Source organism: Chiloscyllium punctatum, chromosome 8 (assembly GCF_047496795.1).
Source record: "Chiloscyllium punctatum isolate Juve2018m chromosome 8, sChiPun1.3, whole genome shotgun sequence".
NCBI lineage: Eukaryota > Metazoa > Chordata > Chondrichthyes > Orectolobiformes > Hemiscylliidae > Chiloscyllium > Chiloscyllium punctatum.
This window is the reverse complement of record NC_092746.1, coordinates 128,684,531-128,711,130: the sequence shown is the minus strand read 5'-3', so window position 1 is coordinate 128,711,130 and position 26,600 is coordinate 128,684,531. Positions and strand designations below refer to the sequence as shown.

The 26,600-nt window shown below is 44.5% G+C and overlaps 1 protein-coding gene across 5 annotated transcripts in view; it reads right to left on the bottom strand.

Moving 5' to 3' along the window:
• Nucleotides 1-210: 210 nt before the first annotated feature.
• Nucleotides 211-26,600, bottom strand: part of LOC140480902 (casein kinase II subunit alpha) — an 85,114-nt gene continuing 58,724 nt past the window's right edge. For all 5 annotated transcript variants that reach the window (XM_072576472.1, XM_072576477.1, XM_072576473.1 and 2 more), the window contains exons 9-13: nt 20,050-20,151; nt 17,758-17,858; nt 10,845-10,993; nt 3,943-4,032; nt 211-1,001 (exon numbers count right to left, since the gene is read on the bottom strand). In XM_072576472.1, coding sequence (XP_072432573.1) covers nt 886-1,001; nt 3,943-4,032; nt 10,845-10,993; nt 17,758-17,858; nt 20,050-20,151 — 558 coding nt within the window. In that variant the 3' untranslated portion in view covers nt 211-885. The remainder of the gene's footprint in view (nt 1,002-3,942; nt 4,033-10,844; nt 10,994-17,757; nt 17,859-20,049; nt 20,152-26,600) is intronic.

Below are 26,600 nucleotides of genomic sequence, written 5' to 3'. Positions count from 1 at the left end.
TGCCATTCCTTCACTGTCACTGTGTCAAAATCCTAGAATTCCCTAATGAACTGCAGTGTGGGGCTACAGACAGCACGGGGGCTGCAAATTTACTAAACACCTTCTCCAGGGCAATTACAAACGGGCAATTGATTCTGGTGCAGATAATAATGCCCACAACATCCTGTGAAAGAGCAAATTAAAATAAAAACAGTTCACAGCAACACAATATCAGAAAAATGTATTCCTTTTATTATCATCATCTTGAGATTGGTAAGAGGTGCTGGTAGAGGGAAGGGTTCTCATTATAACACTTAAAGGAGTTTAAATACCATGAAGCTCGTGTGTAAATCCCCCTCACTGATCCTCTCAGAGTGGGGGGGGGGGCAGGGGGTGGGGGGAGTAAAGTCTCAACTAATGTCTAGTCCTGCTCAAGCATCAGTTTCAGTAAGCGCACCAATAGTTTCAGGGCTGGGTTGTAACGAACATATAAAATAAACCTTTTTTTTTGTTTTTTTTTCTCCATAGCGCTCTGCAATAACAGAGGCTGGGTATTCTAAAAACCTAGTGTCACAAAAAGAGAGCCGCTACATTGCTGACCGTGACAGGACAGGACAGGAGGTCTCTGCAGTCCAGCAGTTAATTACACAGAAAACCAATGCCATTAACACTCTGCAAACCTAAATAGTATTCATTTTGCAGGTGTTTGTCATTTTGTTTTTGCACTGAACAAAAATGAATGTGTTAAGGATCCACAAACGATTGGAGCAGAGTCTCTGGCCTGCCTCCTGGCTCCTCCAGGAAATGCACAGACCAGGAGGAGGAGGAGGAGGGAGGAGGGGTTACGGTGATGGTGTGGCAAGGCCCTCAGTGCTTCAGGCAAAGTCAAGAGCCAGGCATCAAGGGTCAAGGCTGTGCTCCGGCTGCAGCAGGAACTGGTGGCCCCAAAGTGCTGGGTGAAGACATGACTGGCGATCCAGCAAGAGGACCCAAGGGCTGTGAGGTGGGCATCGAGATTATACCTGCAGGAAGGGGAACGGGGGTAGCAGAGGGCAGGAAAAAAAGGCAGTTAGGCTATGGACAAGAATCACAGCAAACTTCAGAGCTCTCAGAACCCAGTTGGGCAGAAACTGGCAACACATTTTCAACTTACATTCAGCTTCTAGCACTGACACAGGTCAGCAAGAGCAGCGGGGCCATTGTTGAAGGCGGTGAGTGTGGCTGGGCTGTTGGTGGGCACGGCGAGAGTGGTGGGGCCGTCGTTGAGGGCAGCCAGGCTGTCCGTGAGCACAGAGGCCGTCGGTGAATGTGGTGAGAGCAGCATGGCTGTCGGTGTGAGCGGTAGGGATGTTGTGAGTGCGCAAGGATGTCGGTGAACGCAGGGAGAGCAGTGGGTCTGTCGGTGAGAGCAGTGGGAGCGGTGAGTCTGTCGATGAGCATGTGAGTGCTGCGATGCTGTTGGCGATGGATGAGTGGTCTGTCTGTCAGCGAGAGGGACGGGTCTGTCGGTGAACACAGTGGTTTTATTGTAAACGTGGTGATGATTGCAGGGTTATAGGTAAAAGCGATGAGAGGAACATGTTGAGAAGGAAAGGTTGGGGAATACATTTGAAGAAAATATATTTTTTCCCTACGTGAGAACTAACAAGAATCTTTTGAAGGCTACTGATTTGGACTGTGACCTTCCATCTGTTTCCTGCATGAGACATCTCTCTGGCAGGGACAAGGGCGGGAAGGCTGAGAGAACAGTGTTCACAAAAGCACCTTGAAATGCTCTGCAATCCTATAAATGTGACAGGTTCATGCAGCAACACAGACTGGACTGGCAATGAGTCATGGAGAGACATTCTGAATGAACAAGTTATTTAAAAAGGGGTCAGAAAGAGACACTGGAAAAGGTGAAATCAATTAGTCTAATGTCATGAGTTAACATTTATCATGAACAACACACTAGCCAACTCTTTGCATTAATATGAACTGAACAGGGAGAAACAGCATGTATTACAAAGGCTGAATCATGTTGTTTAATGTTATGTTTAAGGAAGTCTTAATGGAATAAATAAGAAATAAAAGATCTCCACCAAGAGGAAGGTCGGTAACCAGAGGGAGAGGTTACACAACGGGCAAAAGAGCAACCAACGAGTCAGGAGAATTTATTTTGTGTGGTAGCAGGTTATTGTGATTTGGAAAGCACTGCCTGAAAGGGCATGGGAAGCTGCTTCAATAAAAACTTCCAACAGCGGAAACTGCAAATGGTTTTCCTGGAGAAAAATATGAGCAAGGGATGCTGTAAGGAATGGGCAGGGGAGAGGGTTACATTGAATAGCTCTTTCTAACAGTCAGCAGACACACTGCTTGCTTTAGTATCATTTATTAATTATTTGACAACTATTTGGAACTGGAAGCTTCTGTTGCTTTCAGATTGAAAGTAAATCGGAGAAATATTTTACAGATTAAAAACTAGAGACTGGTGGGAAATTTAAATATAAATTAAAAACTAATCAAATAATTTAGGGATGCCGGGCCAGGCCATGTGCTGTCCTTGCATGATGTGGGAGCTGGTGAACTCCATTGTAATTCACAGTGACTACATCTGCAGCAAGTGTTGGTTGTTTGAGGAACTCCAGCTCCAAGATGATGAGATGGAATCTGAGCTTTGAACACTGTGACACAGAGAGGGGGACAGTTACCTGGGTGCTGTGTGTCAGGAGGCAGTCACCTTGAAGTTAGGTTCTTCACATTTCAGCAGTGGTCAGGGACAGGAGAGTGTGACTGCAAGTGAAGCAGGTAGAGGGATTCAGGAGGTAGTGCTGAAGGAGCCTCAGCAGTGAGGGAAAAGGACTGTGCAGAGAATGGTCAAACTGGGGGCACTGGGGGACGGGAGGCCATTCATGTGGGGAGGGCTAAAAAAAATGTGATAGTGGTAGGAAATTCGATAATTAGAGAGACGAAGAGCATCCTTTGTCAGCAGGACGAGAGTCCCATATGGTGTAATGCCTGACAAGGTATAGGATTTCTTCAACTGGCTTGAAAGGATATTGGAGTGGGAGAGGAGGATTCAGATATTGTGGTCACATTGGGACCAACAACATAGGCAAAAGTTTTGGTATTATTAGGAATTCATTACAAAATTAAAGAACAGGATCTGAATGGTTGTCATCTCTGAATTCTTATCCAATCCAAGTGCAAATTGGCATAGAAATATCAAAATTAGGGAAGTAAAACATGGCTAAAGGTGTGGTGTGGGGTTTATCTTTGTGGGGCAGTGGCATCAACCTTGGGACAGGAGGGAACTGAAAAATTGGGATGAGCTCCACCTAAACCAATCTGGTACCAATGTCCGAGCAGAAGGGATGTGAATAGGGCCCTCTACCTGAGGAAGGATGAGAAGGTGAAGGTGGTTTAAAAGATACTTTGCTTTTTTCGGACATGGCCAACTATAACAGCACAAAGTTTTTGCTCGAGCTACAAGTAAGAAACAGTGGTTAGACCACAGCTGGAATACTATGTACAGTGTTAATTATATCAAAGATGTAGCCACGGATGTGTGCACATCTGTAAGTGGATTTAGAGGATATTGCCAGAACAGAGAATTTTAGTGATGAGGAAAGATTGGATTTGCTGAGTTGGTTTCTTTGGAACAGAGAGGGTTTTACAGAATTGAAGGGTTTAGAGAGAAAGTTTAGGAAAGTTTATTTCCATTAGTGGTGATGTCAATAACCAGAGTTCACAGATTTGAAGTCATTGGGAAGATGATTTGAGGGAACTGGTGGAGAAAGTTCTCACCCAGAGGATGATGGAGATCTGAAAAGCGGTGGAAGCAGAAACACTCATCACCTTTACCATTTGCTTGGATCGACACTCTCGGTGCCGTAATCTACAGTCTAAGAATTGGAAGGTAATGTCCCCAGAGCATTAGTCTGGTCCTTTCACGTTTCAAAGTCAATGGGTGAATTTGCTTACCTGACATCAGACTGGCAGAGCTGACCGGGGTGCTACTGGAGGACATACTCGCTGTGGAACCCATTCGCACCTGGTCTTTCACTACTGGATCTGTGGAGGAGACCGATTCAAATTAAACACAACTAACATTTCCTGTTGAATAGGAGCAGCAAAAGATTGCTCACTCAGCACCTTTCAGCCTGCCCCTCCATTCAATGGGATCTTAGCTGACCTGCCTCTTGATTCTATCTTGCCTCTGTACTACAGACCTTCACACACAGTGAAGCAAACAACAAATCAACCAATCTCAGTTTTTACACTGACTGTCAAACAGCCAGCCTCACTACTTTCTGGAGAGGGTTAAACGATAAAGAATTAAAACAAAGAACTGTGTATCCTGCAAATCTGAAACAAAAACTAAAGTTGCTGAAAAAAACTCAGCAGATCTGGCAGCATCTGTGGAGAGAAAGCACACTTAACATTGAATCCAGTGATCCTTCAGAACAGGAGTGATTTCAGTTTGTGGGAAGAGTTGACGGAATTGTGTTTTACTCTGAATTTTATGCAAGCATTGTCAGGGTGTAAATGAGGATGTCAACTGATGGTAAGCTGTTTAGGCCAATAGTCACTAGAGCTTAGAAGAATGAGAGGAAATCAAATTGAGGTGTACAGGATGCTAAAGGGGATTGGCAAAGTAGACCAAGATGACAGTTCCTCATGTGGGGCTACCTGGAACAAGCTTTAGGATAGAGGGTAACAGATACAAAAGAGGAGAAGTGACTACTCTAAAAAAGGTCGTGAATCTGTGGAATTCACTACCATAGAACACAGTTGGTACTTAACTAATGTAATAAGTTGACAGGTTTTAAATTAGTCACAGGTTAAAGACTTATGAGGAGCAGGCAATTTATGGGGAAAAGGCAGGGAAATGGACAAGAGGAATGCCAGATCAGCCATGATCCTACTGAATGCTGGAGTAGGCTTGAGGGACTGAACGGCCTACTCCTGTTCTCGTTTCTTGTGGCCTTATGGGAAAATGAGTTGAGGCTGAGATGTGTTCAGGGAAGATCATATTAAATGGTAGAGCAAGCTTCAAGGACTGAACTGCCTACCTCTGCTCCCAGTTGTTACCTTATTATGATCAGGGATAATGTTGTACTAAACCAAACACTCCAGAGTTGGTTCATTGCAGAAAGAGGCCATTCAGCCCAGGATATCTGCTGGCTCTCCAAAATAAACATTTCACCTAGTGCCTTTCTTCAGCTCTCCACTGCATATTCTCCCTTTTCTGATATTCACTCAACTCCTTTGTGAATGCCTCATTTGAACCTGCCATCACCACTCTCTCAGGCAGCATGTGCACGATCCTCAGCACTATACAGGCAAAGAGGAAGAAACTGGAACAATTCAAAATGATGAGGTATGTTTGTGGAATGCATAAATTAACAACAAAGCAGAGACCGAGAATGCAGTTCATGGTTAGGCCATCTGCATTCCTCGGATTGTACACAGACTTTGGCAATCTACAGCTGGCATCTTAAAGCAGTGGAGAAGTACCAGCAGCTGTGCATTCACCAAATCTAGTGACAAGAAAGATGCTAACCAGTAGCATCCTCTTTGAAGCCAATTCGCCCAGTACCAGTGCACAAATCACTCCAGACCAGCTCCCAGGTGTGACCTGCTGTTCATCTGTCTGACACCAGATTCCTGAAGCAACTGCTCAACTCTGAATGTTGAGTCGTGGCAGGAGCCTCTCAGGAGGACAGTGCGAATGCTTTAGAAATGTCCCTAAAGCCTCTCTGAAGAGGTCAACCACCTCACTGACTCCTCAGAGACCCTGGCTTCGGAGATCAAATGCAAGAATGTCTTGGGGTGCAAGGCCATAGCTCCCTGAAAATGGTAACACAAGTGGGTAAAGGTGGCATAAGGCACGGTTACCTTCATCAGTCAGGACACAGAGGTCATGTTACATTTGGAGTATTGTGTGCAGTTCTGGTTGCCACACTATAGGAAGGATGTGGAGGCTTTGGAGAGGGTGAAAAGAGGTTTACCAGGACATTGCCAGGATTGGAGTGTATTAGCTAAAAGGAGAGGTTGGACAAACTTGCATTGTTTTTGCTAGAGCGTCGGAGGCTGAGGAATGATCTGAAAGAAGTTTTTTAAATTATGAAGGCCATGGAAAAGACGGTTAGTTGGAGTCTATTTGAGGGGAAAAGTTTAAAGGAGATGTGCGAGAAAAGTTTTTTTTTAGTGCAGAGGATAGTAGGTGCCTGGAACACACTGCCAGGGATGTGATCGAAGCAGATATGTTAGCAAAGTTTGAGGCGTTTGACAGACAAATGAATAGGCAGAGAATAGAGGGCTATGGACTACATGTAGGCAGATGGGATTAGCATCACGGTTGGCACAGACACGATGGGCTAAAGGTTCTGCTTCTTTACTGCACAGTTCGATGTTCTAATAACAAAAGTAGAAAAGGTTTGCTTGGGAAGACAGTGAAACATTCAGCAGGCATGTTTCGGTTGGAAACTGTGGTGTTGAGAGAGCGAGCACACAAACCACCAGACCACCAATCTACTCAAACACCACCTGCTCTACACAGAGCACAGTCTGCAGATCATACATTCGACTCCGCAACTTGAAAGGCCGCTTTTATTTTTCCAGACCGTAAATTATAACAAGAGAAGTTCCTACATCAAACAAAAGTAATTATAGATGATAATGTCTGCATCTCTGTTGATAAATTGTGTAAAAGGGTACAATATATAATGATTCAGATGAAGGAACGGGATGTAATATCACAAGCTTGCAGACAACACAAACCTCGGGTAGGAAGGTGAGCTGTGAGGAGGATGCAGAAATGCTTCAGTGTGATTTGGAGAAGCTGAGTGAATGAGCAAATGCTTGGCAGATGCAGTACAATGTGGAGAAATGTGAGGTTATCCAATTTGATAGCAAAACCAGACAGTCTGATTATCTGAATTGTGAAAGATCAGGAAAAAGGGAGTGTGCAGTGAGACCTGTGCATCTTTGTACAATCAGTTGTTGAAGGTAAACATGCAGGTGCAGTCACCAGTTTAGTCAGCAAATGGTATGTTGGTCTTCATAATGAGAGGATTCAAGTACAGGAGAGGGATGTCTTGCTGAGATGAATCAGGGCCTTGGTGAGACCACACCTGGAGAATTTTGGAAACGCGTGGTGCTGGAAAAGCACAGCAGCTCAGAATGATGAAGGGCTTGTGCCCAGAATGTTGATTCCTCTGCTCTTCAGATGCTGCCTGACCTGCTGTGCTTTTCCAGTGCCACACTTTTCAACTCTGATCTCCAGCATCTGCAATCCTCACTTTCTCCTCGAGTACTTTGTGCAGTTGGGGTCTCCTTATCAGAGGACGGATGTTCTGACTACGGAGGGGGTGAAGCAAATGTTTACCAAACTCAATTCCTGGGACATTAGGACTTTGTTTATTGGAGTTTACATGAATGAGGCGGAACTTCATAAAACTCTTGACAGGAAAGGTGTTCCCCATGACCAGGGAGACCAGAGTGAGAGTCACAGTCTAAGATTAGATTAGATTAGATTAGATTAGATTACTTACAGTGTGGAAACAGGCCCTTCGGCCCAACAAGTCCACACCGCCCCGCCGAAGCGTAACCCACCCATACCCCTACATCTACATTTACCCCTTACCTAACACTATGGGCAATTTAGCATGGCCAATTCACCTGGCCTGCACATCTTTGGACTGTGGGAGGAAACCGGAGCACCCGGAGGAAACCCACGCAGACACGGGGAGAACGTGCAAACTCCACACAGTCAGTCGCCTGAGGCGGGAATTGAACCCGGGTCTCAGGCGCTGTGAGGCAGCAGTGCTAACCACTGTGCCACCGTGACGCCCACAGGTTGGCCATTTAGGAATGAGATGATGAGAAATTTCTTGTGGGGTGCCTGTGGAATTCTCCGCCACAGAATGTAGTTGAGGGTTAGATATAATTGTTAGAGCTAAAGGGGGAAAACGGAAACAGAGTACTAGTAAGATTATCAGCCTTGATCTCATTGTATGGCAGAGCAGGCTTGAAGGGCCAAATGGCCTACTCCTGCTCCTATTTTCTATGTCTTTGTGTGTCTGTAATTCTGAAGCTCAAAAATACACTGGTGTGACAGTCACAGAGTTATACAGCACCCTTCAATCCAACTCGTTCACATCGACCAGACATCCCAATTTAACCAAGTCCCGTTTGCCAACACTTAACCCATATTCCCCTAAACCTTTCCTGTTCATATACCATCCAGATGCCGTTTAAATGCTGCAGTTGTACCAGCTTCCACTACTTTCTCTGGCAGCACATTCCATACATGCACCACCCTCTGTGTGAAAACGTTGCCCCTCAGGTTCCTTTTAAATATCTTCCCTCTCACCTTAAACCTCTACCCTCCAGGTTTTCCTACTCTAGGAAAAAGACCTTTGCTATTCACCCAATCCATGTCCCACATGCTTTTATAAACCTCTATAAGATCACTCCTCAGTCTCCGATGCTCCCGAGAAAATAGCCCCAGTCTATCCAGCCTCTCCCAATAACTCAAACCCTCCAGTGCCAGCAAAATCCTTGTAAATCTTTTCTGCGCCCTCTCAGGTTTAACAACATTCTTCCTATAGAGGGGTGACCAGAATTGTAAGCAGTATTCTAAAAGTGGCCTCACCAATGTCCTGTATATGATATGCAGCACGATATCCCGACCCCTATACTCAATGCTCTGATCAATAAAGGCAAACATGAAGATGCCTTCACCACCCTGGCTACCTGCGACTCCACTTTTAAGGAATTATGCACCTAGACAGCTAGGTCTCTGTTTAGCCCAGGGCCCTACCCTGGTTTGCCTTACCAAACTGCAGCACCTCACATTTATTTAGTATTTGAATATTCTTATGACTGAGGCAGATAGATTTTTGACAAGCATGGGCTGGGCAGGATTGTAAAGTAATCAAATTAATCAGGATCATACTGAACGGTGGAGCTCCATCAAGGGAGCACACGGGCTATTCCTGCTCCTAATTCTTAAGTTCTTAAGTGTCTGCTGATTTGGAAAGAATAATGAACTGAATGGCCTTCACCATGGTCCCAATTCTGTCGCTGAATAAATTCAAGACTGAGGTGGACAGACTTTTGACAGACAAAGGAGTGAAGGGCTGTGCTGGACAAACAGGAGAGTAGAGTTCAGACAAATGGGATCAGTCATGATCTTATTAAATGGCAGAGCAGACAGTGCTGACTGACCTGCTCCTGCTGCCAGGATCTCTGTTTGTTACAGGTGTAATGGAACATGGCTATCAGTGTGGTATATGATTAAGTCATTCAAAGATGGCAGCACTAGTGATTAGTAAAGCACACAATATTCTAGACTTCATTGAAGGGGTACAGAGTCCAAGGATGAGGCAGCTATTATTAAATGTACATTTGAGACTGCTCAAGCCCTCCTCTGGGTCCAGTGCTGGGTGCTGCACTTTAGGAAGGACATAAACATTTTGGAGAAGGAAGGAGCAGCGGAGATTCATGAAAACGGTTGCTGGGATGAGGAATTTCACTGATCAAGTTATACGGGAGCAGTTCGGACTGTTGTTTTTGGAGAAATGAAGACTGAGAGGAGATTCAATCAAAGTATCAAAATAATGAGTGGCTGGGTAGGGTAGATTGGAGAGAAACGGTTCCCATTCGTGCAAAGATAGCAGAGGAAGGGGCATAGGTTTAAAGTAATTGGTTAAAGAAAGCAAAAGCGACGAACCAAAGTTTTGTCACACTGAGTGAAGGAGGTCTGGAATGCTCTGCCTTTGAGAGTGATACAAGCAGGTTCAATCCACACTTTCAACAATGGATTCAACAGGCCATGGGGAGATAGCAGGAGAATGGCACTGAGTAAAACGCTCAATCGGAGAAATGGTGTATATACAGCTGGCCTCCGTCTCTGATTCTGTGCACCTCCTCTCTGCTTGGAATTGCTTGCTTGTCTGTCAAACTTTAGTTCAATTCGAGAACACTTATTGAAACCAGAGAGTGCTTCCTGACCTCTGCCCTGGTCACACAGCTGGCAAAATAAGGATAAACACCAGATACCTTTATCAAACAGGAAGACAGATTGCAGCATTAATCCTACCCAGTCACCACTGTGGACCATGTCCCATTACACCCCCACCCTCCATCTCATCAATGTTCCCCATCTCCACCCATTACATAGACAGCTTCCAGTTACGATCCCTTGATATTTTGTTTTCTGATATGGGGTCTCAGTCCAAGATCCGTGTGCAGCAGCAACGTACGCAACTGGAAGGAGATGCTGGGAACACTGTCACCTCCGAGGACCCTCTGAGTTGCTGCACAGTTTAGGGAGAACGCTATCTGCTCTGAGCAAGGAAAAGACACTTCTATGTAATTTACTTAGTGCCACTTCTCCCTGGAACCCTGCACTTTGTTCTTTTTCAGATTATTATCCAATTTCCTCTGAAAACCTTGATCAAATCTGCATCGCTGGCCTTAAAATCTGTGCTCTCTGATTCTCGATTGGCAGGTTGAGGTTGATAGACATTGGGACATGAAGGGATTGAACAGGGAAGTGGAGGTCAGGGTTGGAAATCAGACATGCCCTTGCTGGATGATACAGCAGACTGAAGGAATGGTACCGTCTAACCTTGCACCTTGTGATGCTTTACAATGCAACAAGGATTTATGAGGAGAACTGGGTCCACCTTGAGACACAAGCCAGTGACAAGCTACAAAACCACAGCAAGTGAGTGAATGTCAGACAGAGAGAGAGAGACACACTGTTGTGGATTCCAGCTTTTTCTCATATGTTTTTCACAGATGCATAACGTTACTGCCCTCCCCACCTGCCCTGGCCCACTCAACCCTGTTAAGTCTTGGGGGTGACATACAGAAGTAGGGGTGTTCCATAGCCTCTCTCGCTGTAAGCCGTGCTTGGTGATCATAACGGAGTAACTTGTCCAAGAAGTCCAGGGCCTCGGAACTGACCAAGTGCTGGTTTTCACTGTGCACAAAACGCTCCCACCTCTTCCGGGAATGCCTGGAGATGAAAAGGAGATGACACAGGTTAACAGATGCTGGCAGAACAAACTTGTGGAGGCAAACCTGTACTCTTGGGGTCATTTACACTGTGATTGAAGGTGCTACGTAAATTCAAGTTCCTTCTATGGCGGCAATGACTCTGAGTAAGACACCTGGGTTAAAACGTTCTACCTTGCTATGTCAGTTCTGTCAATCTCAAATCCAAGTTCTTGTGAGGAGCAGACACTGCAGCCAGCCTGCACACAAGGTCACAGGAGCACCATGAGTGCACAGTCAGACCCCATCATGGAGCTTTGTGGGGAACTGGTTAATTTATTTTTGATAGCATTATTCCGGGGAGAACGCAACTGAGGGAGGTTATAGATAAGGTAGACAGCCAACAGCTTTTCCTTAAGGCAGGGGAGTCTAAAACTGGAGGGTATAGGTTTAAGATAAGAGAGAGAGAGATACAAAAGGATCTAGAGGGGCAATGTTTTTCACACAGAGGGTGGTCAGTGTCTGGATTGGGCTGCCAGAGATAGTAATGGAGGTGAATACAATTTTACCATTGAAGAAACATTTAGACAGGTACATGGATTAGAGAGATATGGAGGGATATGGACCAAATGCAGACAAATGGGACTAGTTTAATTGAAAAACTGGTTGGCCTGGGCACGTTGGGCCTGGTTCCAAGCTGTAGACTTCTATGACCCTATACTACAGTGTTATCTTCGACCTGAACAGAAAGCCAGCTGCATCATCTCACCTGAAGGATTGAGTCTAGGCTTAAAGCCAGGAATGAGTGTTGTTCATAAACCACCTAATCCAGAGAAGAATGTGTCAAGACCGGAGTCAAGTTGACACACAGACTTGTTCACGAGGACTATTTCGAGGGTCAACGATTAGTTTAGTTCAAATATGCTCCCCCACCTTTAAGCTGGGTCAACACAGGGGCTGAACGGCTTTATCCCTGTGTTGTACACCAGGCCTGTACTCTTGCTCACTCCTTGCACTTTTAACAGCTCGGCATCACCACCAAGAGGTGAACTGCAGCATTGCATCCATTTGCAACACAGCCACAATTTTTAGACCAAATATTCAGGCTATAAAGTAGGAGGTTGATTTAAACATGAGAAATATTTTTAAAGGTTTGAAATCTATGGTAGATCTTGGGAACTGCCAATAATGACACCGTCTCAGCAGGTCCCTGCTGTTCCAAGACTCTCTTTCTAACTAACAAAGAACAGTGGATGCAGGAAATCTGAAACTAAAGCAGAAATTGCTGGAGAAACTCAGCAGCTCTGGCAGCATCTGTGGAAGAAAGCAGTCAATGGTTCAGGTCCGGTGACCTTTCTACAAGGGAATGCTTGGAAGGGTCACTGGGCTCGAAATATTAACACTATTTCTCTCTCCACAGATCCTGCCAGACCTTCTGAGTTTCTCTAGCAATTTTGGTTTTAGCTATTTATTTCTGTCAGCTTAAATGAGGCAAAAGTAATTGTGACAAAGACTTGCAAAAGTGTCCTTGCCAACAGCTCCCCCAAAACCAGCACATAAAAAATTAAGGCATTATTGGGCCAAAAGGAGGTGGGGGGGGGGGGGGGGGGGGAATGCTGCTTATACTAAGGTCAACTACCACTTCAGAGTAGAAAAATGTGTTGCTGGAAAAATGCAGCAGGTCAGGCAGCATCCAAGGAGCAGGAGAATCGAGTTTCAGGCATGAGCCCTTCTTCAGGAATGAGGTGGTGTGCCAAGCAGGCTAAGATAAAAGGTAGGGAGGAGGGAATTGGGGGAGGGGTGTTGGGAATGCGATAGTTGGAAGGAGGTTAAGGTGAGGGTGATAGGCCGGAGAGGGGGTGGGGGCGGAGTGGTCGGGAAGAAGATTGCAGAGTATCCAGGAATGGAAGTTTAAAACAGGATTTCCTTTCCATCTCAGTCCCATCCAGTATTCTCTGCTCACACAGCACACAAGGAGGAGAATGCAAGGCAAGTATTGTGTTTTGCACAGAGGGTAGTGTGGGGCCTAGAATGGGCTGCCAGGGGAGGTGATAAAGCAGATCCAATAGCAATGTTTAAGGGGTATTTCGATAGATGCATGAACAGGCAGAGATTACAGAACCACATGCAGGCAGACGAGGTTAGTTTAAAATGGCATCATGGTCGGCACAGACATGGTGGGCCGAAGGACCTGTCCCTGTGCTTTTCTATGTTGTGTATGGACAAGAGGAAGGATTAAGACCAGGGGATGATGCTGTTCCCGCTCAGTCCAGATAACTGCATGTGACCAGCCTCCAGTAGGTGACGGGGATGGAGGGGTGGAGGTGAGGATCTAAAATCTGGATTTAGGCTGTTGTCAGGAGCAACCATTTAATGCATGATTTTACCAGCTATAAAATGGCTTCTTAATGCAAATAACATAGCTTCTCTGAAAACTGCATTCCTGAACGAATTGAAAGAGATTAGCAAACAATGCCCTGTTCATAGTATAAGTTAACTAACCAAGATAGGACATTATTAAAGTATTCAAAATTGACCTTAGAAACCAGGTGACAAGAGATAAAGACATGAAAACAATTTAGTTCCCAGGAAATATCATTGGCTTAATTTTGTCTATTTGTCATATCATTTCATTTTTTTGGATTAATTTTGCAATTAAGGCTGTTCTATTTGTTAAGAGACCTATAAAAGTTGTCTGTGTTTTAAGCTAATTGTGCAGCTTTTCCAGAGTACACAGAGGCGTTTAACCCCTGTGTTGCTGGATAACCTATACCTGGCATCATAGTAAATTGTTAAATCTTGCTGACAGTATTAGACCGAGCTGCTAGTGTTTATTTGACTGATCGCGGAACCGAGAGGCCCTTCTCAGGGGGCCAGATTTACAGAGGAACCAGGCTTGTTTAGTTTGAAGTTGGAGACAAGTGTGAGATGGGGGAGGAGGAGTGTTTCTCCACAATTTCTGCCAACAACACAAGGAAACAAGGTAAGCCCATATAAACGCTCCTTCACTTTCCTCCATTGACCTGAAGCATGTTTAAACCCCTCCTTGTGGTCTCCCCACCCCCCCCCAATTCCATCACTTCTTTCAGCTTTATGAACCTCTGAGACTCTTGTGTATATGTAAGTCAGGAGTGTCTTGCTAAATCTATGCAGGCCACTAGTCAGACCATAGCAGGAATCCTGGAAACGGTTTGGGGCATTTTATCGAAGAAAAGATGTACTGACATTAGAGGCAGTCTAGAGAAGGTTTGCTTGGTTGATCCCAGAAGTCTGAGAGATGACCTTATCCAAACAAAATAAAGTTAAGGGACTTGACCGGGGAGATGTGGAGAGGATTCTGAGAAAGGGTCACCAGACCTGAAACGCTAACTCCGATTTTTCTCCACAGATACCTCCAGACCTGCTGAGCTTTTCCAGCAACTTCTGTTTTTGTTTCTGATTTCCAGTATATTTGGTTCTAACAGTTTTTATTTAGATGTGGAGAGGTTGCTTCCCCTTGTGTGACAGTCTAGGATCCAAGGCCATCATCTCAGAATAAGGGGTCACCCATTTAAAAGAGTTGAGGAGGAATTTCTTTTCTCAGAATCTGTGAAATTCTATATCACAGAGGGCTGGCAAAGCTGGGTCATTATGTATATTCAATGTGATTGAGATGAACAGATGTTTAATCAGGAAGGGAATCAAGGGTTATGGGGAAAAGGCAGAAGAGTGAAGTTCAGGATTATCAGATCAGCCATGATCTCATTGAATAATGGCGCTGACTCAATGGGCTGAATGGTTTACGTTTCCTGCTAAGTCTTATAGCCTAGATCTTTCCCTCTCTCTCTCCTCCTTTAATAAGGACCAGAAAACTTGCCTTTTAAACCATGTTTCTCCAATACCTCCACGTTAGCTCAATGTTAAATTTTTGTAGCGAACACCTTTACAATTATCTAGGGAACATTTTTACTGGATTAAAGGGTGTGGGGATCTGACACTGGGCAATATACCAGGGTTAGACTGTCCAGTCTTGCTGTGTCAAATTTGCTTATCCACTTGATATGATGTGTTTGTACAGCAACAGGATGTGACCACTCAGCTAGAGGCTCTTTCCGTGTAATTTGATTCGATCACAACCCTGATCTACAGCTCAACTCCATTTTCCTGCCTTTTATCCACAGGCCCTAAAACCCTTGACCAACAAGAGTAGGCAAGTTATACAGGGCATTGGTGAAACCACGTCTGGAGTACTATGCACAGTACTGGTTACAGGTACTAATGGAAGGATGTTAATGCTCTGGAGACATTTCAGAAAAGGTTTATTCGACTAATACCTGGAATGAGTGGATTGCCTTAAGAAGAAAGGTTAGACAGGCTGGGCCTGTATCCTCTGGAGTTTAGAAGATGCAGAGGTGTCTTAATTAAAATGCAAGATCCTGACGTGATGTAACTGGTTGAATATGGAAATGATGTAGGAGAATCTAGAACTAGGGTCATAGTTAAAAAATACGGGTCGCCTATTTAAGAGATGAAGAAACCTTTTTTTTCTCTCTCAGCAGGTTGTGTCTCTTTGGAATTCCCTTCCACAAAAAGGCAGTGTATACAGAACCTTTAAATATTTTTAAAGCAGAGGTAGGTACATTCTCGATGACCAAGTCGCACATCTGTGGTCAGCAAAGTTTTGGAAAGAATTCTTACGGATAAGATTTATGACTATTTGGAAAAGCATAGCGTGATTAAAGGCAGTCAGCATGGCTTTGTGAGGGGCAGGTCATGCCTCACAAATCTTATTCGAGTTCTTTAAGGTGGTGATGAGACCGGTCGATGAAGGTCCAGCAGTGGATGTGGTGTATATGGACCCCAGAAAGGCATTTGATAGGGTTCCCCATGGTAGGCTCATTCATAAAGTCAGGAGGTATGGGATACAGGGAGATTTGGCTATCTGGATTCAGAATTAGTTGGTTGACAGAAGGAAGAGAGTGGTTGTAGATGGAAAGTATTCCGCCTGGAGGTCAGTGGTGAGTGGGGTCCCGCAGGGCTCTGTTCTTGGGCCTCTGCTCTTTGTAGTCTTTATCGATGACTTGGATGAGGACTCGGTTGAGGGGTGAGTTAGTAAATATGCCGATGACACAAAGGTTGGAGGTGCCATCGATAGTATAGAGGGCTACTGCAGGCTGCAGCGTGACATAGACAGGATGCAGAGCTGGACTGAGAAATGGCAGATGGAGTTCAACCTGGATAAATGTGAAGTGATGTATTTTGTAAGGTAAAATATAGGATTAAAGACAGGATTCTTGGCATTGTGGAGGAACAGTGGGATCTTGGTGTTCAAGTGCATAGATCCCTCAAAGTTGCCACCCAAGTTGATAGGTTTGTTAAGAAAGCATATGGTGTTTTGGCTTTCATTAACAGGGGGATTGAGTTTAAAAGCTGCGAGGTTTTGCTGCAGCTCTACAAAACCCTGGTGAGACCACACTTGGAATATTGCGTCCAGTTTTGGTCGCCCGACTATAGGAAAGATACAGAGGCTTTGGAGAGGGTGCAAAGAAGGTTTACCAGGATGCTGAAAAATGTGTTGCTGGAAAAGTGCAGCAGGTCAGGCAGCATTCAAGGAGCAGGAGAATCGACGTTTCGGGCATAAGCCCTTCTTCAGGAATGCTGCCTGGACTGGAGGGCTTGCCTTGTGAAGAAAGGTTGAATAAGCTCGGACTTTTCTCTCTGGAGAGGAGGAGGAAGAGAGGAGACCTGATCGAGGTATACAAGGTAATGAGAGGCATGGATAGAGTTAATAGCCAGAGACTTTTCCCCAGGGCAGGATTGACTGGTACGAGGGGTCATAGTTTGAAGGTATTAGGAGAAAGGTATAGAGGGAATGTCAGAGATAGGTTCTTTACGCAGAGAGTTGTGAATGCATGGAATGCATTGCCAGTTGTGGTGGTGGAAGCAGAGTCATTAGGGACATTCAAGCGGCTGCTGGACATGCACATGGAGAGCAGTGAGTCGAGCGGTGTGTAGGTTAAGTTATTTTATTTTACATTAGGATTAAGCCTCAGCATAACATTGTGGGCCAAAGGGCCTGTTCTGTGCTATACTTTTCTATGTTCTAAGGCGATGAAAGATTATTGGCAGTATCCAGAAATGTAGGGTTGAGGTTAAAACCAGATCAGCCATGATCCTATTGAACAGTGGAGCAGGCCCGAACTGCCATCCTTTGTTCATAACAAATGTCTGAGTCTTGAAAGTTGAAAATGACTCAAAACGTTTCAGGCTAATGTAGTTTAGATTTGTTGCTCCTTCTTCCTACAACTTTTGTGAAATAGGTAGGAGTCAGATGAGTTGGATCCCAATGAAAGCAGTTGCTTCGGTATCGAGGGGTGATATTAATTGACTGAGGAGGTTGCCAATGGGATTTCCAGTGACAGCAGGAGGGTTACGCAATGAAGGCCAGCTCAGTAGACGAGAGGAAATGAGCTGGGCTTTTCTGCACTGGATAAACATGTGGGAATGGGACAAACCTGGGTTCTGAACCCAAGTCCTTTCACAACGTAGAATACCTTGCTGAGGGCATCCGGACTGCTTGGACAAAATGAAACTCTCCCCACAACCTAACACCATCTAAACATTACAATCAGAGAGAGAAGGCTGTGGGTTTGAGCCCCAGTCTGGAAGCATGTTCTTCTCTACACTGACATCCTGAAGATGTGGCAGCGGATGAGGATGAGCAAGTGGCTCCATTCCCTCAGAGACATTTTTCTGTAGCCCAGCCCAACACTTTTCATAGAGTGAACAAAAACCGCAAGGACTCACCTGCCCAAGATGTCATTGAAGCGTGGGTCTAGTTCGATGTTGTATTTATCAATGTAATCGTACAAATCTTCTGTGCCCAGCACCTTTGCAATTCTAACCAGCTGGAAACATGTCAACAACAAATTAATGGCTGTACAGGGCAGCATTTTAAAATCTAAGAGTGTAGTGCTAGAAAAGCACAGCCTGTCAGGCAGCATCTGAGGAGCACGAGAGTCGATGTTTCGGGCATAAGCCCTCCATCAGACATGGGCTAATGCCTGAAATGTCGAACCTCCTGCTCCTCGGATGCTGCCTGACCTGCTGTGCTTTTCCAGCACCACACACTCGACTCGGTGTGATCTCCAGCATTTGCAATCCTCACTTTCTCATTTTTAAGTCTGCAGACAGCAGGAATGTAGGAGACTGTGAGGAGCTCGGAAACAGGCTTCACGGGGACACAGGCACAATTTGATGCAGCAACATGTACAATATGACATTTTGATTGGAAGAATGAGGAAAACCAACATAAACTAAAAGGTACAGTTCCAAAGCAAGAGCAGAAACAGAAAGTCTGGGGGTGTTTGTAGACATGTTCTGAAGGTGAAAAAGCATATTACTAATAAAAAGATATTTGAGATTCTTGTCTTTATTAATGAGTATAATCGTCAGGAATCTAAATAAATTTATAAAAATAGAAACCCTAAAGCAGACCATTCATCCCATTGAGTTCACAATGACGCTCTGAAGAGCATCCCACCCAGATCCACACCCTCTACTTTATCATACTGCATTACCTATGGCTAACCCACCTAATCTGCACATCTTTGTACTGCGGGAGGAAGTCAGAGCACCTGGTTGCAACCTACACAGACATGGGGAGAATTTGCAAAGTCCATACAGACAGTCGCCCGAGGCTGAAACTGAACCTGGGTCCCTGGCGCAGTGAGGCAGCAGTGCTAACCACTGAGCCACCGTGCCACCCATACACATCACTGGTTAACTCCCAGTTGGAGTATCATGTCCAATCCAGACATTGCACTTTAGGAAGGATATTCAGGATCTTGTACACATTGCCCACTTCCTCAACTCTCATCCTGTAACTTCCAGAAGGTTGTGCGCAGATTTCCCCAGGGATGAGGGACTTCACGTGGAGGGACCAGATGAGCTAGGATTGTTCTCCTCAGAAATGGCTGCTTATGTGGAGACTGGACAGAGAGGTGCTCTAAACTATGGAAAATTTTGAAATGTTTCCTGTGACAAAAGGTCAGTAAGTCAAGGACACAGACTTAAGGTAAATGGTAATAGAACTCAAGGGTACGTGACAAAATTTGTTTGTTAAATGCAGCGGATTGTTATGATCTGGAATCCATTTCCTGAGAGAGTGGTGAAACCAAATCAGACAATAACTCGTGAAAGAAAATCAATAAATATCCGAAGGGAGACAGTTGCCTAGTTACAGGGATGATGGAGAGTTACTGGTGTTGGACTGGGGTGGACAAGGTCAGAAGTCACACAATACCAGTTTATAGTCAAACAGGTTTATTTGAAATCACAAGCTTTCGGAGCGCTGCTCCTTCATCAGGTGAAGTGCAGGGGAGCATGCACAAAGTGATTTCAAATAAACCTGTTGGACTATAACCTGGTGTCATGTGATTTCTGAGCGAGTTACAGGGGATGAGCTAGCATAAACATGATGGGTTGAATGGCCTGCTCCAATAGTGTATTGTTCTATGGTGCATCTGTCATTTTAGGTGAATTAAAGGCATTGGGAATAATAAAAGATACGTTTCGCTGACTGTGTGGACTGGGAGGCGTGCACATGTGACAACAGTAAGAGAGGAGGAGGAGGAGGAGGAGGAAGGGTTACTTGTTCAAACAGCATACAGGACTAAGACAGAGAATGATAGAGATGCACTGCCTATACTGCTGTGCAACTCCTGGATTTTCATCTTTTACGCAACTGTCCAGCAAGCCTCAAATTACTAGCATCTCAAAACACAGAGCAATAATGAACCACAGGGGGCCGAGGGAGGCTAATCATACAGGGGTCCAGAGGTCAGTGAGCAACTCTGTTTCCTTAATAAATAAAAACTGAAAGAACTGTGAATACTGGAAACCAAACAAAAACAGGAATTGCCTTTCCAGCAATTTTGGTTTGTGTTAAGCTCTGTTTCCCTTCCTGCTAGTTAATTTCATAGGGAAATCAGCAGGTGGTGGGCAGAGTTGTAGCTTTGAGGTAAACAGACTGTTAGTTTTGGGCACAGAGCTCTCTCTGCAGCTGGTTTGATGGAACATAGAGAGATGGAATTTCACCTGATCATAGTTGTCATGCCCATGGAAAAAGGGCTCCTTTCTGAAGATCATGCTGGCTAACATACAGCCCAAACTCCACATGTCTAAACTGTAGTCATACATCTAGGAAAGAACAAGAGGGTTAATCGGTTAACACAGCATTCACTGCACTACAGTAACTTAACTTTACAATCAACTGGAATTAGCTTATTTTCTCCAACTGTCAAGCTTCAAATAATGATCCGATTCCCTTTGGAAAGGTCTGACCAAATCTGCTTGGTTCTTTCATCAGTTACATCAAATGTGTATGCCATTTCATCAAAGAGAACTCAAGCATTACTGAAAAAACAACACATTTCATCAAAGAGAACTCAAGCATTACTGAAAAAACAACACATTTCATCAAAGCTAAATGCACTGTCTTGCATTTATCAAGATAATTAATAAGAAATACTAAAGGGCAAACAGCATTTGTATTGTATGAGAGGAGTGGGCTGATTGTTTGCCAAGTAAAATTTGTTTGGTAAAGGTATCACCATGGCAAAGGTACCAGTTTGTTGATGACTGACAGTTAACTGCAAGACTTTTGTTTTAAATTTTAAACCAGGCAGGTTGACTTGGGCTGGTCAAAGCATGGCCTTGAGAAATGAACCAGGGAATGGCTATAACCTATTTTATTGAATTGAAACAGGCTCAGTGCATGTATATGCTCCTTCAAGACATAAAGAACAGAGCCCATGTATGAACACAGGTACACTGAGCTCAACAGCTCAACCTTAAATTAGCTATGTAATTTTAGCAAATTCAAGACTAAATCTATGCCATCTTGTTCTCAATTCTTCTACAAATGAAAACAGTTGATTTTTCCCCTCATTTACTCTGCCCAGGCCTTTTAAGGATTTTTGAACACTAACACATCTCCTCAGCCTTCTTTTCTCCACCAAAGAAGAACTGTCCCAACTTCTCTCATCTACCCATATAACTGAACACACTCACTGCCTAAACAGTGAGCCTAAACAGAAGGCTGATAACTTAGTGGGGAGGCAATGCCCTAGCGTTAGGATAGCTGGACTGTTAATCCAGACCAAGGTAACGTCTGTGAGTGGAATTTGAATGCAATAAAAATTGGGAATTTCGAGTTGAATGACGACTATGTATGAGGACCATGAATCCATTGTCAATTGTCGGAAAACCCCATCTGGTTCAGTAACATCCTTTGGGGAAGGAAACTGCCATTCTTACCTGGCCTGGCCTAGAAGTGACTCCAGACCCACAGTAATGTGGCTGACTCTTAACTGCCCCCTGGGTAATTAAGGATGGGCAGTGCATGCTGGCCTGGCCAGTTACACCCTCATCCTATAAATGATTTTAAAAAACAAAAAAAGCAACAACTGCATTCCACAGTAGCCACCCATGGTAATCAAACTGGCTGTTCTGAATTGAGAGATCGCATTTAGCAACTTTGAGAGCTGAGGAAATATCCAAGTGAAAGTGGGTGGAAGGACAGGTCTGGCCATCATCAGGGTCACAGTTTATACATAACACATCAGGTGTCACCCACTGAGGTCTCTTGGGAACCATTGCTGCTGTGCCTGTGTTGCTGTTGGGAAAGCACTGATTTATGGATTGCAGGGCAATCGTGTGGGCAATTCTGCACATGAATGGGATGCAGAAGATTTCTCGTGATTGCTTAGAATCAACAGGTTAAAGGAGACTCCAGTCTATTTGTTGTTTTTAAAAAAAGGTGACTTTGTAAAGCAGTTTCCTGCAAAGTTTTCAAAGAATGAGATAATGGGTGCAAATTTGTCGCTTTAATTATTGAGCAAACAAGCTGGAAAACATCAAATGGCTCAATGCTGTCACCGATAGCCCCCAATTTAAGTACTGCGTGTTTTTTCCCTCAGGTATACACCCAGCAGGCATGGATAGTGGTTAGAGAAGTTTGCAAGAATGCAGTCATGTCTCATTAGTCTGCAAGACTCTGAACTTGGACCTGGAAGCCTCTCTCTCTCTCCCTCTCTCTCTGTGAAGGTGTCGGGGGAAAGAAACCTGAAATAATTCCAAACATCAAGTCTCCTGACTGTTTCTCAGCTGGATCTGAAATACAATCTGAAGATTTTCCATTACCTTGTAAATGCCAGCAATCTGATCCCATTGACAGAAACCCAAAGGAACTGAGAAGCAAATTCAATTTTTGTCATCTGAATTCAGCCCTGACCTAGAGTGGTGTATCTTTTCCCCCTTTCTTGCTGAATTTATTCCCACACTCAATACTTCTGCAGTAGGGTATGCCTTTGAGTGTGAATGGATTTGTATTTGGAATTAAAGGGGATAGTTTAATTTGCATTGTTTTTTTGAGCAGTTTGCCACTTGTTTAGAGAATATATTTGCCCGAAATAAACACGCTTTGTTTGAATTTACTGAAAAGCTTGGTCAAAATTTCTGTTGTTTTATTTAACAGTGATAGAGAGACATAAATTAACCAGTTTACGTGATCGAATGAGACATTTACACATCTAGTACAGAGTGTGGAATGGGGGGCCTGATTTCCAGCATACTGCTCTCAGTTTTATAACATTGCTTAATCCAACACATGACTCCAGCTTCAACAGGAAGTATTGTTAAAGGCTTGGTTGCTGGCTGTAACTCAGTGCTTAACACTTTTGTCTCAGACTGAAATAATGCTTTTTAGCACAGGAAGACAGTAAGTCTCACTTCAGAAGCTTTTTAAAAAATTAAGTTGCTATCAAGAAGTGATACAGAATGAGAAGGCGTGGAATCTGTGTGGGTAGAGGTGAGGAACCACAAAAAGAAAAAAAGGCACTCATGTACAGGCCTCCAAACAACAGGATGTGGGGCAGAAAATAAATCAGGAGAGACAGGTACGAAAGGCATGTACGATCTCACAATGATCATGTGGGACTTCAATATGCAGGTGGATTGAGAAGAGCCGGTTGGTAGTAGATCTTAAGAAACGGTGGCTCAGTGGCTAGCACTGCTGCCTCACAGCACCAGGGACCCAGTTCGATTCCAGCCTCAGGCCACTGTCTGTGTGGAGTTTGTACATTCTCCCCGTGTCTGCGTGGGTTTCCTCCGGGTGCTCCGGTTTCCTCCCACAGTCCAAAGATGTGCAGGTTAGGTGAATTGCCCATGCTAAATTGCCCGTAGTGTTCAGGGATGTGTAGGTTAGATGCATTAGTCAGGGGTAAGTGTAAAATAATAGGGTAGGGGAATAGGTCTGGGTGGCATACTCTTTGGAGGGTTGGTGTGAACTTGTTGGGCTGAAGGGCCTGTTTCCACACTATAGGGATTCTATGATAAAAGGAATTTATAGAATGTCTAACAGATGGTTTTTGGAGAAGCTTGTGGTAGAACCCACTAGGGAACAGGCAATTCTGGATCAGGTGATGTGTAATGAGGCAGCCTAGATGAGAGAGCTTTAAGGTAAAGGAACCCTTAGGGGACAGTGCCCACAATATGACAGAATTCACCCTGAAGTTTAAGAGCGATAGGCTAGAATCAGATGTGACAGTATTACAACTTAGTAAAGGTACAGGTTGTTCTGCGATAATATGACAGCTGTGTTCCTCTACAGTTGAAAAATGTAATGCTGGAAAAACACAGCAGGCCAGGCAGCATCCTGATGAGTGTAGTGCCCATCACTAAGGAGAAGGTGCTGGGGAAGCTGAAAGGTCTGAAGGTGGATAAATCACCCAGACTGATGGACTACACCCCAGAGTTCTGAAGGAGATAGCTGAGAAGATTTGGGAGGTATTGGTGGTTATCTTTCAGGAAGCACTGGAGGCAGGGAGGGTCCCAGAGGACTGGAAAATGGTTAATGTAACATGTTGCTTAAGGGAGAGAAGACAGGGAACTATAAACTGGTTAGCTTGACATCAGTCATTGGTAAGATTTTAGAGGCCGTTATTAAGGATGAGATTGCAGAGTACTTGGAAGTTACATAGGAACTTTGGGATTAGGAGCAGCAGTGGGTAATTCAGCTCTTCAAGCCTGGTCTGTCATTTAACCTGATCATGGCTGATCTTATTATGAGAAAGTGAGGACTGCAGATGCTGGAGATCAGAGCTGAAAAATGTGTTGCTGGAAAAGCGCAGCAGGTCAGGCAGCATCCAAGGAGCAGGAGAATCGACGTTTCGGGCAGTTTCCTGAAGAAGGGCTTATGCCCGAAACGTTGATTCTCCTGCTCCTTGGATGCTGCCTGACCTGCTGATCTTATTATGGTCTTAACTCCACTCTTGTGCCATCTTCCCATAATCCTTTATCCTATTTTTCATCAGAAATGTCTATTTCTTTCTTGAATCTGTTGATTGATTCTGCCTTTACTACACTCTGGGGCAGTGAGTTCCACACCTTCCCAACACTCTCCTTATCTCAGTTTAGAACCTACCTCCTCCTATTCTATATCGAGGACCTCTTGTTTGAGACTGCCCCATAAGATGGAACATCTGTTCAATGTCCACCTTATCAATCCCAAATAGTATTTTATATCCCTCAATCAGATTTCTCCCACATTCTTGTGAACTCCAGGGAGTACAAGCTCAAGCTGTTCAGCTGCTCCCTGTCCGACAGCCCTTTCATCAATGGAATCAGCCTGGTGACCCTCCTCTGAACTGTCTCCAGCGACACTACATCCTTCCTCAACTAAGGAGACCAAAACTGGACATAATACTCCAGGTGCGGCCTCACCGATACCTTCCTTAATTGTAACAGCATTTCTTTTACTTTTATAATCCAGTCCTTTTGCAATTAATGCCAGGATTCCACCTGCCTTTCTGAGTAAGTGCTGCACATACAAAACCACTTTCTGCGATTCATGCACAAAGACACCCAGATCCCTCTGCACTGACACACTTTAAATCTGCTTCCCATTAAATACTAAGTTGCCCTTGTATAATTCCAGCCAAAATAGACAACCTCACACTTATCCAGATTAAACTCCATCTGCCAGATTCCGGCCCATTCTCCTGGCCGATCAATATCCATCTGTAAGCTCTATCTTCTCATCTCATCCTGCTTTCCCACCTAGTTTAGTATCATCCATGCATTTTGCTCCGTTAATCTGCAAGCAGGCACAGAGTGTATTTAAAGAGATTGTAAATAGTTGGGGTCTAAGAACTGAACCCTACGGCACCTCACTAGTTACAGCTCACTGTCCAGAGAAGGACCCATTTATCCCGATCCTGTGTTTTAGTCAGTCAGCCAATCCTCTATTCAAACCAGACTATACCTTAGAAAGCAAGCGCAAACTTGCAGAACAGTTCAACATTCAGACCGGTAACATGTGGAGTTAAGGAAAAGGCACCTACATCAACAGAGGATTGGCTGACTGGCAGAAGACAGGGTGTGGGGATAAACAGGTCTTTTTCAGGATGGCAGCTGCTGACCACTGGAGTTCCACACGGGTCAGTGTTGAGACCACCACTATTAAGGTTGTACATTAACAATCTGGGTGAAGGAACAGAGGGCATTGTTACTACGTTTGCAGATAACACAAAGATCGGTGAAGGGATAGGTCGTGGTGAGGAAGTGGGGAGGCTGCAGAAGGACTTGGACATGCTCAGAGAGTGAGTAAAGAAGTGGCAGGTGAACACAAAGTGGGAAAGTGTGAGGTTATGAACATTGGTCGGAGGAATAGAGACATAGACTGCTTTCTTAACGGGGAAAGGCTTTGGCAATCTGAAGCACAAAGGGACCTAGGAGTTCTTGTTCAGGATATTCTTAAGGTTAACCTGCAGCTTCAGTTGGCGTTAGGAAGGCAAATGCAATGTTTCCATTCATTTCAACTGGGCCAGAATACAAGAATCAGGGATGTACTGCTGATGCTATTAAAGGTTCTGGTCAGACCATACTTGAAATATTGTGAGCAGTTTTGGGTCCTGTATCAAAGGAAGGATGTGCTGGTGTTGGAGGAGGGCTGGTGGAGGTTCACAAGAACGATCCCAGGGATGAAGGGCTTGTCAAATGAGGTGCGGTTGAGGACTCAGAGCCTGTATTCAAAGGGGTTTAAAAGGATTGTTGCGGGGTGGGGGGGGGGATCTGATTGAAATTACTGAGAGCCCTGGATAGAGGGGATTTGGAGAAGATGTTTCCACCTGTAGGAGAGATTAGGATCCAAAGGCACAGCCTCACAGTGAAGGGTCAGGGCTTTAGAACATAGATGAGGAGAAATCTCTTCAGCCAGAGGGTAGTTAACCCGTGGAACCCGTTGCTGCAGACGAGTGCAGAGGCTAAGTCATTGAGTGTATTTAAGACAGAGATAGTTATATTCTTGAAGAGAACCCCATTCCTAATGAAGAGCTTATGATCGAAACATCGAATCTCCTGCTCCTTGGATGCTGCCTGACTGGCTGTGCTTTTCCAGCACCACACCTTTTGACAGATAGATTCTTGATTGGTAAGAGAATCAGGTTTAAGGGGGAAGGCAGGAGAATGGGGTTGAGAAACATAACAGCCATGATTGAATGGTGGAGAATTCAATGGGCCGAATGGCCTAATTCTGCTTCTATATCTTATGATTCTACAGCCTTGAGCAGGAGCTGGACTGACAGAGA